Source organism: Cherax quadricarinatus, chromosome 75, assembly GCF_038502225.1.
Source record: "Cherax quadricarinatus isolate ZL_2023a chromosome 75, ASM3850222v1, whole genome shotgun sequence".
Classification (NCBI taxonomy): Eukaryota; Metazoa; Arthropoda; class Malacostraca; order Decapoda; family Parastacidae; genus Cherax; species Cherax quadricarinatus.
In genome coordinates, this window is record NC_091366.1 from 4,213,239 (window position 1) to 4,227,914 (window position 14,676).

The following is a 14,676-nucleotide window of genomic DNA, read 5'->3' on the forward strand; positions in this document are numbered from 1 at the left end:
ACACAAAATAGTTTAAAGCAAAGTTCTGGCAGGTCATGTTTGTTTGGTCGAGTCCTGAGCTTTGCTCGAGTACCGAGGTTCCACTGTATACACTTGGTTTCTGTTGTTACTCTGCTATTAAAGTCCTCCATCTGTTGATTTGTGTAGGCTCCTTCTGTAAGTAGATTTTCTTAAACTCTGTAACTACCACATATGCACATTATATCGTGTTTTTTTTGTTCGAAGTTCTGTTACCTAAGTGGCTTATCCACTAAGTATTTTTCCAAACAAAGGCTTCTCTGTAATCCAGGGTACTCTACCTTTAGATTACTTTCTTCTCTGATTTCTGTCATATAAAGTCCTCACCCTGGTCAGAGCATGCAACTCCCAACCATAAGGTCCTGGCTTTGATTTTTACGCTGGGCAAGACAAGGGCATAAGTATCTTTTAACACCCAGAAACTCTGTTCATCTAGAAGTACATAGGTACCTGTGTTTTGACTGTTGTGAATCGTATCCTTGGACAGTGTTTCACATAAACTATGGTAGAATATCAGGTCTTACTCTGTAAAAATGACTCTCTAAAAACCCACTGTTCCATCTTGACTCATCAGATCTGTAATGTATCTATTTTTCTCATAAGTTTTAATCTATTATTAAGCACCTTCTTCCTGCACCTTACATGGATGTTATCTTATCTAAAACAGAAGAGTTTCTTAGCATTTCCTTGGATCCAGTAACCTCTACCTACTTCACATATGTTCCACCTTCACTGTGTGTCAGCTTTAATCCTGTGGAAAATATTTATATTTTCTTTATAATTAGACCTATTAATATTGTTGTTATTTTTCCTATAAGAATGATTAAAGTATGCAGTATTTAGATGAATTTAACTATGAATTAAATGCTATTTACTTGTAGGTAAATTTCAATTATGTTTAGATGGAGAATTAAGCCTCCACCTCATCTGTGCTGTATGACCCACGTAGGTTTAGCATTTAACATGAATTAAACTATAAAACTCTTAACTTTTTTCCAAGTCATGGTAGCCCTAAAATTGCACCTTCATAAATGAGCTTCATTAAATAATGATAAAAGAAGTGCCACGATTTACGATTGTCACATATTGAAAACTTCCTAGAAGGATGCGTCTTAATCAATGATCTACTGTATAAATCTGATGGTAAATACTTATATCTAGTAAAATAAAACAAAGTGACTGTTTACTATGATAGGCATCTTCCCTTTTATTGTAAATACAGTATGTCAGATAAAGTAAATAGCATTGAGAGATAGCTGTGCGACTAGTTGCTTACTCTGGAAGGTGTCTTTGCTCGATACAGAGTAAACTGTCAGTGCCCCTGTACATCCCAAACAACAACAACGACAACTTGATCAAGGAGAGTTGACTGTCAATTCAAGTTTGGTGCTCATATTTTGACTGAGCTACTCGAGTTGAGTTATTCTCTTTATGGAATCTCACATTTTCATATATGTACTAGTTAAGTCTAGCAGCTCTGAAATATGATTCTATGACTGAAGGTGGACTGGTCATAAGTAAGCTTGAATGGAGTTTTTCACCTAGGGTGAAACTGTGTTTTAAGAGGGTTAGTAGCTGTCATGGGCTGCATCCTGGGAAGGATTTATGAAAGGACTCCCATGGAAAAAAAAAAGCCACACAGCTTGACACTTTTTACTTATCCTGGGTCATTACCAATGTCACTTATTCTGTCATAAATTTTCATGTTATCTAGTTTACCCTTTTCACACGTCTTTCCTTGTATATAAACCTTCCATCTGATTCGCCATTTTATGGAGCCATTTCACTTGAGTATATCTGTAATACAGGGACCTTTTACTCAGCCTTTTTTTTATTCATGTACAGTAGATAACTTGAACCTATTCTCCATCTTAATAAGTTCCTGTATGTAATATATGGAGAGCATTTAAATCTGTAGGAGAAGGAAGGCGGGGTATGGGTCGTCCTCGAAAAGGTTGGAAGGAAGGGGTAAGGGAGGTTTTGTGGGCGAGGGGCTTGGACTTCCAGCAGGCGTGCATGAGCATGTTAGATAGGAGTGAATGGAGACGAATGGTATTTGGGACCTGGCGATCTGTTGGAGTGTGAGCAGGGTAATATTTAGTGAAGGGATTCAGGGAAACCGGTTATTTTTATATAGCCGGACTTGAGTCCTGGAAATGGGAAGTACAATGCCTGCACTCTAAAGGAGGGGTTCGGGATATTAGCAGTTTGGAGGGATATGTTATGTATCTTTATACATATATGCTTCTAAACTGTTGTGTTCTGAGCACCTCTTCAAAAACAGTGATAATGTGTGAGTGTGGTGAAAGTGTTGAATGATGATGAAAGTATTTTCTTTTTGGGGATTTTCTTTCTTTTTGGGTCACCCTGCCTCGGTGGGAGACGGCCGACTTGTTGAAAAAAAAAAATGTAATATATTAATTTGTGTATTGTTGTCTTGCATTTTGGTGCTAGTTTTGTGTGTTATCCACCACTTTTTATGTTTTTATTCACATTGCCCTGTATTTAAAACATTGCTGATGCACTATTATGTTTTTTCATTTAATTTCAGTACATCTTTCCTTGCAATTTTATATAATCCATTTCAGTTAGTTTGCTATTAGAGAATTTGTTAATGAGTGCTATTGTTTTTTCCACAGACAGGCTTAGATGTGATGATTTTTTTTATAAGCAAATCTGACTTGTAGAACACACAAAAATGGATGAAACTTAACATGTTATTCAGTATTTTTCTTAACCACTACAGAATGGTAGTGAGTGATTTTGAAACAAGTTTGGTGCAAGTTCCCATAGCACCACACCTCAAGGTTCCTCCTGGCTTACTAAACATACCAAACATTCTGCAGCCTCATCAGGTTAGTTAGAAATATCAGGGAAATATACTAGAAATGGTAATTATTATTATTTAATATTATTGCTGCTGTATCTCTCTATACTATAATTATTTCTTTTTATACTTGTACTAAAATTTTGACTCATTATACAGATAACCCGTACATAGGAGAAAGAAACTCGTGATGATATTTTAGTCCGACTTGGACCATTAACTAGCCATACACTGCGACTACTTACGACTGAAACATCGTCATAAGTTTTTCTCCTGTGTGCAGTTATTTGTGTATTCCAGTCATGGTATTGTGCCTTTTTCTTCTCTATTTTTACTCATCCTTATTTTGTTGCATAATTTAATTTGCATTTGTATTGATATAGTACACTCATATATATAGCCCACCTCTGTAAAGGTAGACAATTTTTCTTAAATTTGCAGTGCTGTATAGGTACTTTTTTATGTTAAAATTTTATGCTTGTAGTATTGTCCCTGGACTGGCTCACTAATTAATTAAAACTTAAATAATTAAACTATTTGATAACTTTTATTGATCATTAGGATTCACATCTGGTATTGTATTTTGAGATTGATACTGTATGCATATTATATATGGCATGATCTATTTCTTTTGTTATGTTTTCTGTATATTAGTCCCTGCAGGATCTTCCTCTTATTTTCTACATTTATGTCTCTTATCATTCCCATATTCCCATGGCTGCAGTACCATGGCTACAGTCCCATGGCTGCAGTACCATGGCTGCAGTCTCATGGCTGCAGTTCCATGGCTGCAATCTCATGGCTGCAGTTCCATGGCTGCAGTCTTATGGCTGCAGTACCATGGCTGCAGTCCCATGGCTGCAGTACCATGGCTGCAGTCCCATGGCTGCAGTCCCATGGCTGCAGTCCCATGGCTGCAGTCTCATGGCTGCAGTCTCATGGCTACAGTACCATGGCTGCAATCTCATGGCTGCAGTTCCATGGCTGCAGTCTCATGGCTGCAGTTCCATGGCTGCAGTCTTATGGCTGCAGTCTCATGGCTGCAGTTCCATGGCTGCAGTCTCATGGCTGCAGTCTCATGGCTGCAGTCTCATGGCTGCAGTTCCATGGCTGCAGTCTTATGACTGCAGTCTTATGGCTGCAGTCTCATGGCTGCAGTACCATGGCTACAGTCCCATGGCTGCAGTACCATGGCTGCAGTCTCATGGCTGCAGTTCCATGGCTGCAATCTCATGGCTGCAGTTCCATGGCTGCAGTCTCATGGCTGCAGTCTCATGGCTGCAGTTCCATGGCTGCAGTCTTATGGCTGCAGTACCATGGCTGCAGTCCCATGGCTGCAGTCCCATGGCTGCAGTCCCATGGCTGCAGTCTCATGGCTGCAGTCTCATGGCTGCAGTCTCATGGCTGCAGTTCCATGGCTGCAGTCTCATGGCTGCAGTTCCATGGCTGCAGTCTCATGGCTGCAGTACCATGGCTGCAGTCTCATGGCTGCAGTACCATGGCTGCAGTCTCATGGCTGCAGTACCATGGCTGCAGTCCCATGGCTGCAGTCTCATGGCTGCAGTACCATGGCTGCAGTCCTATGGCTGCAGTTCCATGACTGCAGTCCTATGGCTGCAGTCTCATGGCTGCAGTCCCATGGCTGCAGTCCCATGGCTGCAGTCTCATGGCTGCAGTCTCATGGCTGCAGTTCCATGGCTGCAGTCTCATGGCTGCAGTTCCATGGCTGCAGTCTCATGGCTGCAGTTCCATGGCTGCAGTCCCATGGCTGCAGTTCCATGGCTGCAGTCCCATGGCTGCAGTTCCATGGCTGCAGTTCTATGGCTGCAGTTCCATGGCTGCAGTTCCAGTAAAGGGTTAAAATGCCATGGAGGGAATTACATAGACTTGGTCTCTTCCCACATCTGTCGGAATATTAATTCCCTTTTGCTACAGTTCATATATTTTAATCCCATTACTTAATTACTTTACTATGCACAGCACCTTTGCAATACATTTTCAGGAATATCCATAAAGCATTCCATTTTAGTTTGTCAGGTTTTGTCTTCTTTCATGAATATCACTTATAACACCCTTCTTTAGACTGAAATTTTATGATTCTTTCCATATTCTCTCATATTATGCATACCATACTCTGCTGTATATGTTATTGCTATATTTGGCTTCCATCTGTGTATTTTGTTTTTTAACATACTATCCGTCTCCCACCGAGGTAAACTGACCCAAAAAAGAAGAAACACTTTCACCATCACTCACTTTATCACTGTCTTGCCAGAGGCACACCAGTGTTACAGTTCAGATGCCCCTCCAATCTGTAACATCCCCATCTCTCCTTCAGAGTGCAAGAACTGTACTTCCCAACTCCAGGACTCATGTCCAGCTAACTGGTTTCCTTGTATCCCTTCATAAATGTTTCCTTGCCTACACATGTCAGGACTTAAAATCCACTTACCTCTACTCCTGTCTAACATGCTCATGCATGCCTGTTGGATGTCATGCCCCTTGCACACAAAACTACCTTTACCTCCCTTCCATTCAACCAGTCCAAGGACAACCCCTACCCCTCCTTCCCTCCTATAGCACATGCACACTCGAACTTAATTTATAATTATGAATTTTTCGTACAAAAAACTCAAGTGAACGTAACCTTTCCCAGACAACTGTTGGAGATCGCCCGAAACGCATTTTGGTGGAAGGAGAACCAGGATATGGTATTAGTACCTTAGCCCTTAAAATGGCATATGACTGGGCTTTTGATCCTACTGGATCATACCTCTCTTCCTACAGGTAAATAATGTTCAATACTATATTCCCTATGATTATATACACATGTATATATATATCTAGGTAGTAGGTTGGTAGACAGCAACCGCCCAGGGAGGCACTACCGTCCTGCCAAGCGAGTGTAAAACGAAAGCCTGTAATTGTTTTACATGATGGTAGGATTGCTGGTGTCCTTTTTTCTGTCTCATGAACATGCAAGATTTCAGGTACGTCTTGCTACTTCTACTCACACTTAGGTCACACTACACATACATGTACAAGCACATATATACACACCCCTCTGGGTTTTCTTCTATTTTCTTTCTAGTTCTTATTCTTGTTTATTTCTTATCTCCATGGGGAAGTGGAACAGAATTCTTCCTCCGTAAGCCATGCGTGTTGTAAGAGGCGACTAAAATGCCAGGAGCAAGGGGCTAGTAACCTCTTCTCCTGTATATATTACTAAATGTAAAAGGAGAAACTTTAGTTTTTTCCTTTTGGGCCACCCCGCCTCGGTGGGATACGGCCGGTGTGTTGAAAGAAAGAAGAAAGTATATATATATATTTTTTTAACAAATATATTTTTTATTTTTAAAAAAAGACACATTGGTGATTGAGAGTTTTTGTTTACAGGGTTAAGTAAAACATTTCAAGCAAACTAAAACTTAGAATTGGACATTGAACACCTCAAGTTAGATTTTGTGAATGCTGCATTACCTGAAGACAATACGTATTGTGAAATAGTGATCATTCTAAGAAACAAAATTCTGTTAAAACAGAAATATTAATATGGAAGGACAGTAGTACAAAGCAGCAGTGAAAGTTTTATTAATAAATTTTCCAAGGATAGTGATTTTTTTTTTTCAATAAACTGGCTGTGTCCCACTGAGGCAGGGTGACCTAAAAAGAAAAACAAAAGTTTTTTTCTTTTAAATTTAGTAATTTATACAGGAGAAGGGGTTACTAGTCCCTTGCTCCTGGCATTCTAGTCTCCTCTTATGACACGCATGGCTTACGGAGGAGGGATTCTTCTCCACTCCACCATGGAGAATGATAGTAATATAGTATGTATATACAAGAATGTATGAGTGCTTGCTGATTTGTAATCTGGTTGCCTTAAATACAGTGGAACCTCAAATATCGAACTTTGTTTGGTCCAGAAGTCTGTTCGAGTGCCTTACCAAATGAATTTATTCACATCAGGAATAATGTAAATTAGATTAGTCCACTTCAGACCCTCAAAAATACACTTATAAAAGCACTTACAAAAATACACTTACATAATTGGTTGTGTTGGGAGCAGTTCGAGTTTTGAGGTTCCACTGTACATCTGATATTAATATTTAATTCTCATAAGTTACTTCAAGTGTAGGAAGTGTTTTGTAACTTTGAAAATGTAGAGAGTTAATGGGTTTCTTTTTTAATGCAACGGCCATCTCTTACTAAGGCAGAGTGACCTGAAAAAGAAGAAACATAAAGTTTTTCTTCTTTTTACATTCAATAATTTATACAGTAGAAGAAGTTACTAGCTCCTTGCTCTCATTTAACATGTATATGGTCATGTTAGTATTTTGGAGTGTCTGCTGAGGTTGAGTCAAACTCGTGAAAGCTTAAAGAAGTGCAGTTGGGGCACCACTTATACAGCAGGTTAGGTTCCGGGCTACTGTAGGGCCCCACTTATACACCAGGTTAGGTTCCGGGCTACTGTAGGGCCCCACTTATACACCAGGTTAGGTTCCAGGCTACTGTAGGGCCCCGCTTATACACCAGGTTGGGTTCCGGGCTACTGTAGGGCCTTACTTATACAGCAGTTTAGGTTACGGGCTATTGTATGGCCTTGCTTATACAGCTGGGTAGGTTCTGGGCTACTGTAGGGCCCCACTTATACAGCAGGTTAGGTTCTGGGCTACTGTAGGGCCTTGCTTATACAGCAGGTTAGGTTCCAGGCTACTGTAGGGCCTTGCTTATACAGCAGGTTAGGTTCCAGGCTACTGTAGGGCCTTGCTTATACAGCAGGTTAGGTTCTGGACTACTGTAGGGCCTTGCTTGTACAGCAGGTTAGGTTCCAGGCTACTGTAGGGCCTTGCTTATACAGCAGGTTAGGTTCCAGGCTACTGTAGGGCCTTGCTTATACAGCAGGTTAGGTTCTGGACTGCTGTAGGGCCTTGCTTGTACAGCAGGTTAGGTTCCAGGCTACTGTAGGGCCTTGCTTATATAGCAGGTTAGGTTTCAGGCTACTGTAGGGCTTTGCTTATACAGCTGGTTAGGTTCCGGGCTACTGTAGGGCCTTGCTTATACAGCAGATTCGATTCTGGGCTACCGTAGGGCCTTGCTTATACAGCAAGTTAGGTTCCAGGCTACTGTAGGGCCCTGCTTATAAAGCAGGTTAAGTTCTGTGCTACTGTAGGGCCCCGCTTATACAGCAAGTTAGATTCCAGGCTACTGCTGTACATTGAAAATCACTGTAAAGTGAAACAGAGTCTTTTTGTCCTTTCAAATATATATGAAGGTCTGATAACATGTTTACAATATTGTATATTAACCCGTTCAGGGTCGGCAGGCCTTCTCCTAAACCTGTTCTCAGGGTCGGAAATTTAAAAAAAAAAAAAATTATTTTTTCTTATGAAATGATAGAAAAACTTTTCCTGATCATATTGACACCAAAAGTAAGAAATTTGATAGAAAACTTAACAGAATTATGCTCTCACGAAGTTAGCTGTCTCGGCGATGTTTACGCATAGGCGATTTCGCCCACTTTGAGCCCTATTTTCGGCCAATTCCAATGTACAAGTCGACAAAAATTGTAACGATTTTGCTAGAACTCCATTTTTTCTATCGAATGAGTACAAGAAACCACCCATTTACCAATTTCAACTATCCAATAAAGTGGTCAGAAATTGGCAATTTTGCCAATTTCACACAAATTTCAAAAGATGCCAATTTCCAAATAGGGTCCAGAATAAACAAGACAGACATTCCTGGCACTAAAATAATATTTCCTCTGTTCATTAGTCACGTCCGCAGGCCTCCGTTACATTTCTTTTGCTTTCTACTATGAATTTTTATTCTCACAAACAATAGAAGATTTACTGTTATGTAGTCTACTGCATTAGTGTAGAAATGGTATAAATAGTATCAGCACACTTGTGAAATAATATTAGGCTCACCAGTTGACATGTATTGGACGCATGGCATGATTTGTTTACTTTTGAACTTTGGCAAAAATCGAACATTTCTGCTACTTTGAGCTCAATTTCAAGGTACTTTTCTTTGTGAAACCAATCAAAATCATCTCAATTTCTTTAATATGTCTTCCATTCTTTAAAATGAGACCAGGAAAACTAGAATACAACCATAAATAGCATACGAAAATACACTGCAAACTCGCTGTTTTAAACCAAAAATACGGTTGGAGTTTTTTTTTTCTCATTACGCACTGTGTGCTGCAGGATTTTTTTTATACTGCACACACTGACCACATAGACCCATTCTTTCATATGTAGGCTTACCAGCTTTCTTTCACTAGATTTGAAGGTACTAGAATTTTGTGCGTACTAGTACGACACCAACCCTGGCGTGCAAGCCGTACTAGTACGACACTAACCCTGAAAGGGTTAAGTGAGCACTAAAGTTAGGCCTAAAAATTACATATCCATTACACACATTACTTTAAATTATTTTCATCGTTTGCTTATAGTGAGTGGTGAATATATTTATTGTAGGAAGTCTTAAGTAAATGAAGAATGAGTCTAATTAAATACTGCTGCCTTAATGAAACGCCGTAAAGCGAAGCTCTGTAAAGCAGGTCCCTCCTGTATTCATTTCTTGCTTTGTATCTATGTATTCTATGTTCATTCTCTAAGAAGATTTTTCGTGGAGGGGTGTTAATGTTGCAGTTTAAAAACTGTAATGTAAAGCACCCTTCTGGCAAGACAGTGATGGAGTAAATGATGGTGAAAGTTTTTCTTTTTCGGGCCACCCTGCCTTGGTGGGAATCGGCCAGTGTGATAATAAAAAAAAAAATATGTTATTGGAATATTCCAACTCTTGTGTATTTTAATATTTTCTTGTACTTCAGCTTGGTGTTTGTCCTGACGTTACGAGATTTTAGAGGTGGTTGCTTATTTTCCTACTTGTGTAAAGAAATTCTCCCGAGGCATATATTAAGTAAAGAAGCTATGAATACTCTCTGGAATCATATGAAGAAAATTGAGGATAAGGTAATATTATTTTTCTTTGTCATTATCTTTGGTCAATGGTAAGTACTATGCATCCAGTTCCTCTATAAAATTTAGTCTGAAACATGACAAAAATTTTTTAGTGTACCTGGTCTGTTCAGTCAGCTTTTTTGTCTAAAAGTCCATTTGTCAGAGGGTATGGGGACATAGGAGAGAGCAGCTTATGATGACATATCAGTCCGACTTGGACCATTTGCAAGTCACACTGTGACTTGTAAGTGGTCCAAGTCAGACTGAAATGTCTTTGCAAGCATTTTGGGTATTGTGACTTTCTGTTCTTTATTGGGCAGTCCATTGGCAGTCTGTAATTGTAAAAAGGCTAAGAACCCCGGGTATTTTATACCATTTTCAACATTATATACAATGGTGGCCATTTTGTTTTTCAACCATAAAAGGTACTGCTATTTTTTCTTAACATTGTCCCACCAGGTGCTGTTTTTGATAGTTGGCTATGATGAGCTGAGCGAAGAGGAGAGTGGGGATATTTCAGAGCTGGTTGAGGGACAGCTGTTTTCCAATTCTACGTTTGTTATCACCTCTCGTCGTGGGGCCTCCAAGCCTCTTCCGCCAGTACTGCATAGACGACTTCTAATAGCTGGCCTCTCTCCTGATCAGACTCACCGCTTTATTCTGCGGTATTTTGAGGCTATAAAGAAACCTGGTAGTGGAAATGAGGTAAGATAACACCTGAACTAATTTTTGTGTGATTACTATACCTATTTGTGATCACTATACCTATTTGGGATTATACCTATTTGTGATTGATTATTTGTAGCTACAGGAACAGTGCTGAGCTTTTGATCTTATTCTGTCATAATTATTGTAAAGTTCCCAGTGGTTGTAGCACTTGCTACCTCCTCATATAAGCCATTGCCTTGATCTACTCTGCAAAGGAAAACTCCTTCACTATTATTTTTGGGAACTCTTTCCTTGAAATTTGTAGTTATGACTTCATGTTATAATTTTGAATGTGGTTATCATGTCTGCTCCTCTGTAGATAGTTCAGTATATGCATAGTTTTTTGTCTTGTTTGAAAAAATATTGGGCATGTCATGTGCCCTCTATTTTCAACACAGCAGTTTATATTTTGGTTTCTCCTTATGTCTTTTTTGAGGTAGAATACATTATTAGTTAAGCCACTTGAATAAATAATTAATTTAGAAAGCATCACGAAAAATATAAACTGTATTTCAATGTAGATCCACTGTTAATATCTTGTTCAGTGTTCTTTTTTCTAAAATAACAAAAGAATAGTTTGTGAAGACTTTTTCTGTGATACCAGTGGTTTAGCTTTTATTTTTTTTTTTTGTGTTATAATAGAAGAGTCGTTGTATGTGGCCATGCTGTTGGAGTGTGAGGAAATTAACATGTAAGAAGGGATTCAGGGATTCTGGTTAACCGGACTTAGTCCTGGAGGTGGTTACACTCTGAAGGAGGTGTGGGAATGTTGCAGTTGAAAGAAAGTCTGAATTGTGATGTCAGGATATTTCTGGAAAAACAGCAGTTGAATGAATGATGGGGAATGTATTTTTCTTCAGGTCCCCCTGCTTTGGCAGGGGATGGCTGTTATGCCTTTGATGAGTTCTGGGAATTTTTCTACTCCTAGAGCCCGGCCATAGGCCAGGTTCGTCTGGTGCTTACCTGGTCAACCATGCTGTTGCTGTTGGTTGTCCGCTGACCCACATATCTATCACAGTCTGGTTGATCCGTCACCTGGTGATGGTACTTGTCAAATTACACTTGTTCTCTGTGAACAGTCTATTACTTGTGTAGTTTAAATGTCCTAGCAACATTTATAGGCAGTCTCCCTTGTCAAGCCTAGCCATATAGACCTCCCTTCCCCTCCCATTTTACCACACAGTTAGGCCAGAGCCCTCACTCTCACTCTCTCAACCAGGCCAGGGACAGGCAGATGTATAGGCTGGGCTCGCAATGTATACCAATACATCACCTCTATAACAGTTCAACAGTTGTTTCCTTTATACCATCACTTCTTATATCAAACCCTAACATCTCTTTCAGGTGCTGTCTCTGATATCTGCTAGCCATGATAAATACTGGGAACTGATCACCTGTCCTGTGATGTGCCTAGCATTAGGAGTTCTCTATGAAGACTTGGGGGGTAAGCTGCCTTCTAGATTAACTGATATGTACATGTCACTCGTCAAGTACATGATCAGAAAGAATTTGATCAACAGAGGCGAACCCATGTGCTATGATGTATTACCTGATAAATACAACAAGCTTTTATCAGTAAGTATAGTAATAGTTTTGGGGTACCTCATGTTGTGTAACGATTTTTAAAAATAATTTTTTATGTTACCTATTTAAGTAACAAATGGAGCAGTGCTCTTGGTTTCATGTCATCTATTCAGTGTTTCATTTGTTATACACCTACCATCCGACTTACGACCTGCTCGACATACGACCACTCCACTTACGACCGTGTTTTTTATGCCAAATTTCTGGGAAATAAACAGCTATTTGTGTTGCACACAGTGTTTATCCTAAACCTTACAGTATAAAATACAGTACTAACAGCATAAAAAGTAAAGTAAAACATGAAATACCAAAATAAAGCAATAAAATAAAGTCATTATAAAAATGTGATGTTGATATTCAGTAGTAAAGTTCGATTTACGTCCATTTCGACTTACGACCAGTTTCTTGGAACCGAACTCGGTCGTAAGTCGGATGGTACCTGTATAAATTTTTAATGTGTCCAGTAGTTGCAGCATAGACAATTTTCCTCTGGATCTCATGCTTTGTACCACTGTTTGTGAAGAAATAAATTTCCAGTGTTCTTCCTGCACTGTTATAATCTAAGTTTGTGGCCTCTTATTCTCTCTGGTGGTGCCAAAAAATTCTTACTTTGTCTTGTACTATCCTGTTAAGTTATTATATCTTATCTTTCCATTTGGTTTACTAATGAGGTCATCTCCAGTATTTTCAGTCTTTTCATAATTCATATTTATTAACTCTAGGATAAATTTTGTTGTACATTATATTTTAAGTTTAATAAAGTTGGTAGAATTACCAACAATATGTAAAGTAAAAGACTTGACAAAGCTCCTGGAGAGTGAAACGTTGCCACAATAAAAATGTCATATTAGTTGCACTTGTGTCCTTTTTACATTACATATTTTAAGTGTACAACAGAAAATTTCAGTTTTATTTTAGTGTATATTGTAAAACATTTTAATATCATTTCACCATACACTCGACAGTACTGGTATTTTACATAATTAGAATCTGCACAAGTGCTAAGAAATCAGATTGCAAAAACCCACCAAATCAATTCTTTATTGATGAAAAGATTACAGCAATAGGTGTACTACATAAGAGTATGTAATTTGTAAATTTTTTACAGAGTCTGTATTATACATAGCAGTTCGGACAGTGAGTCTCATTATTTACACAACCCAGGAAAACATGGTTTTAGAACAAGATGCTTTTGGATCCTAGTTTAGGATACACTTAAAAGTAATATACCAAGGCAGTAGTGTAGACAGACCTTTCTAAGCACTGACAAATATTAGTGTAATGGTATGTATTACGCTTACAAGAGCAATATCTAGGAAAGTGTTATGATGGAACTTTAATTTTCTAATAAACCAAATATGTACTAGCAATTTTACCAACACCAAAACATTATCTTTTTGTAATCTGAAGTCATTTTAATTGTAAAAAAAAATTACAACCATATCTGGAAGATGGGCTGGTGTCTACCCACCATACAAATTGAACCCAACTTAATACCATTCTAGACTTGTGAGAAGAGAGATCAATTTAAAAAAAGTAATATAGGAAAAAATATTTTCTTATCATTAACCACTTCAAGTTGTGTTACAAGAGAGTTGAGAAGAAAGTGTTTCGACAGCGACCTGACATGCTAGGCTGCAAGGGTAAAAGAATTCTTGAAACTGGTCGCATAAGTATTGAAGGTCGTGTCGTAGGTCTTTCATAATTGTAACTGATGTTGCAGGATTTTGGAAAGATGGCTTTGGAAGCTTTGAAGATGAATGTTTCTTACTTCACCGGACAAGACCTGAAGACAAAGTGTCAACATGGAGGGGAGATTATTGACCTTGGCATCTTGTTGAAAATGCAGTCTATGTCGAAGTTAACCAAAAAGGATCACTACACTCCCGTTCATAAATCTTTCTTGGAGTTTTTAGGAGCTTTCTACCTGTCAGGGCTCATTCACGACACTACGTTATTGCAAGCGGAAATTGACGTCATTGCAGAGAAACTAGACATCTCTCACCCAGTATTGAGGTATAAAAAATTTAGAAACCAAATTTATTTTCATATTTTGTTTCATTTTGATGCATTCAAAAGTTGGTAAAAGCTAATGATAAACAACTTGTGTAAATATATTTTTCCCTTGAACTTGTAAAGAAAAAGCTTGAATCTAAATACAGTGGACCCCCGCTTAACGATCACCTCCAAATGCAACCAATTATGTAAGTGTATTTATGTAAGTGCATTTGTACGTGTATGTTTGGGGGTCTGAAATGGAGTAATCTACTTCACAATATTCCTTATGGGAACAAATTCGGTCAGTACTGGCACCTGAACATACTTCTGGAATGAAAAAGTATCGTTAACCGGGGGTCCACTGTATGTAATTCATTAATAAGGCGATACAGCTCACTGAATCGTGCAGTATATGATGTACTCGCCTAGTTGTGGTTGCAGGGGTCAAGTCGTAGCTCCTGTGTGTGTATGTATGCATATGAATGTATGTTTATGTATGTATATGGATGTATGTATATTACCATGTGTATGTATGTATGTATGTAAATATATAGATGTTGTGCTGAATAG

At 38.7% G+C, this 14,676-nt stretch overlaps 1 protein-coding gene across 5 annotated transcripts in view; it reads left to right on the forward strand.

The window, feature by feature from the left end:
- The window catches only part of LOC128691902 (uncharacterized), a 343,852-nt gene that overhangs the window by 304,464 nt on the left and 24,712 nt on the right, over nt 1-14,676 (forward strand). For all 5 annotated transcript variants that reach the window (XM_053780875.2, XM_053780876.2, XM_053780874.2 and 2 more), the window contains 6 exons: nt 2,765-2,873; nt 5,502-5,632; nt 9,687-9,828; nt 10,276-10,521; nt 11,869-12,099; nt 13,832-14,124. In XM_053780875.2, the coding sequence (XP_053636850.2) occupies nt 2,765-2,873; nt 5,502-5,632; nt 9,687-9,828; nt 10,276-10,521; nt 11,869-12,099; nt 13,832-14,124 (1,152 nt within the window). The remainder of the gene's footprint in view (nt 1-2,764; nt 2,874-5,501; nt 5,633-9,686; nt 9,829-10,275; nt 10,522-11,868; nt 12,100-13,831; nt 14,125-14,676) is intronic.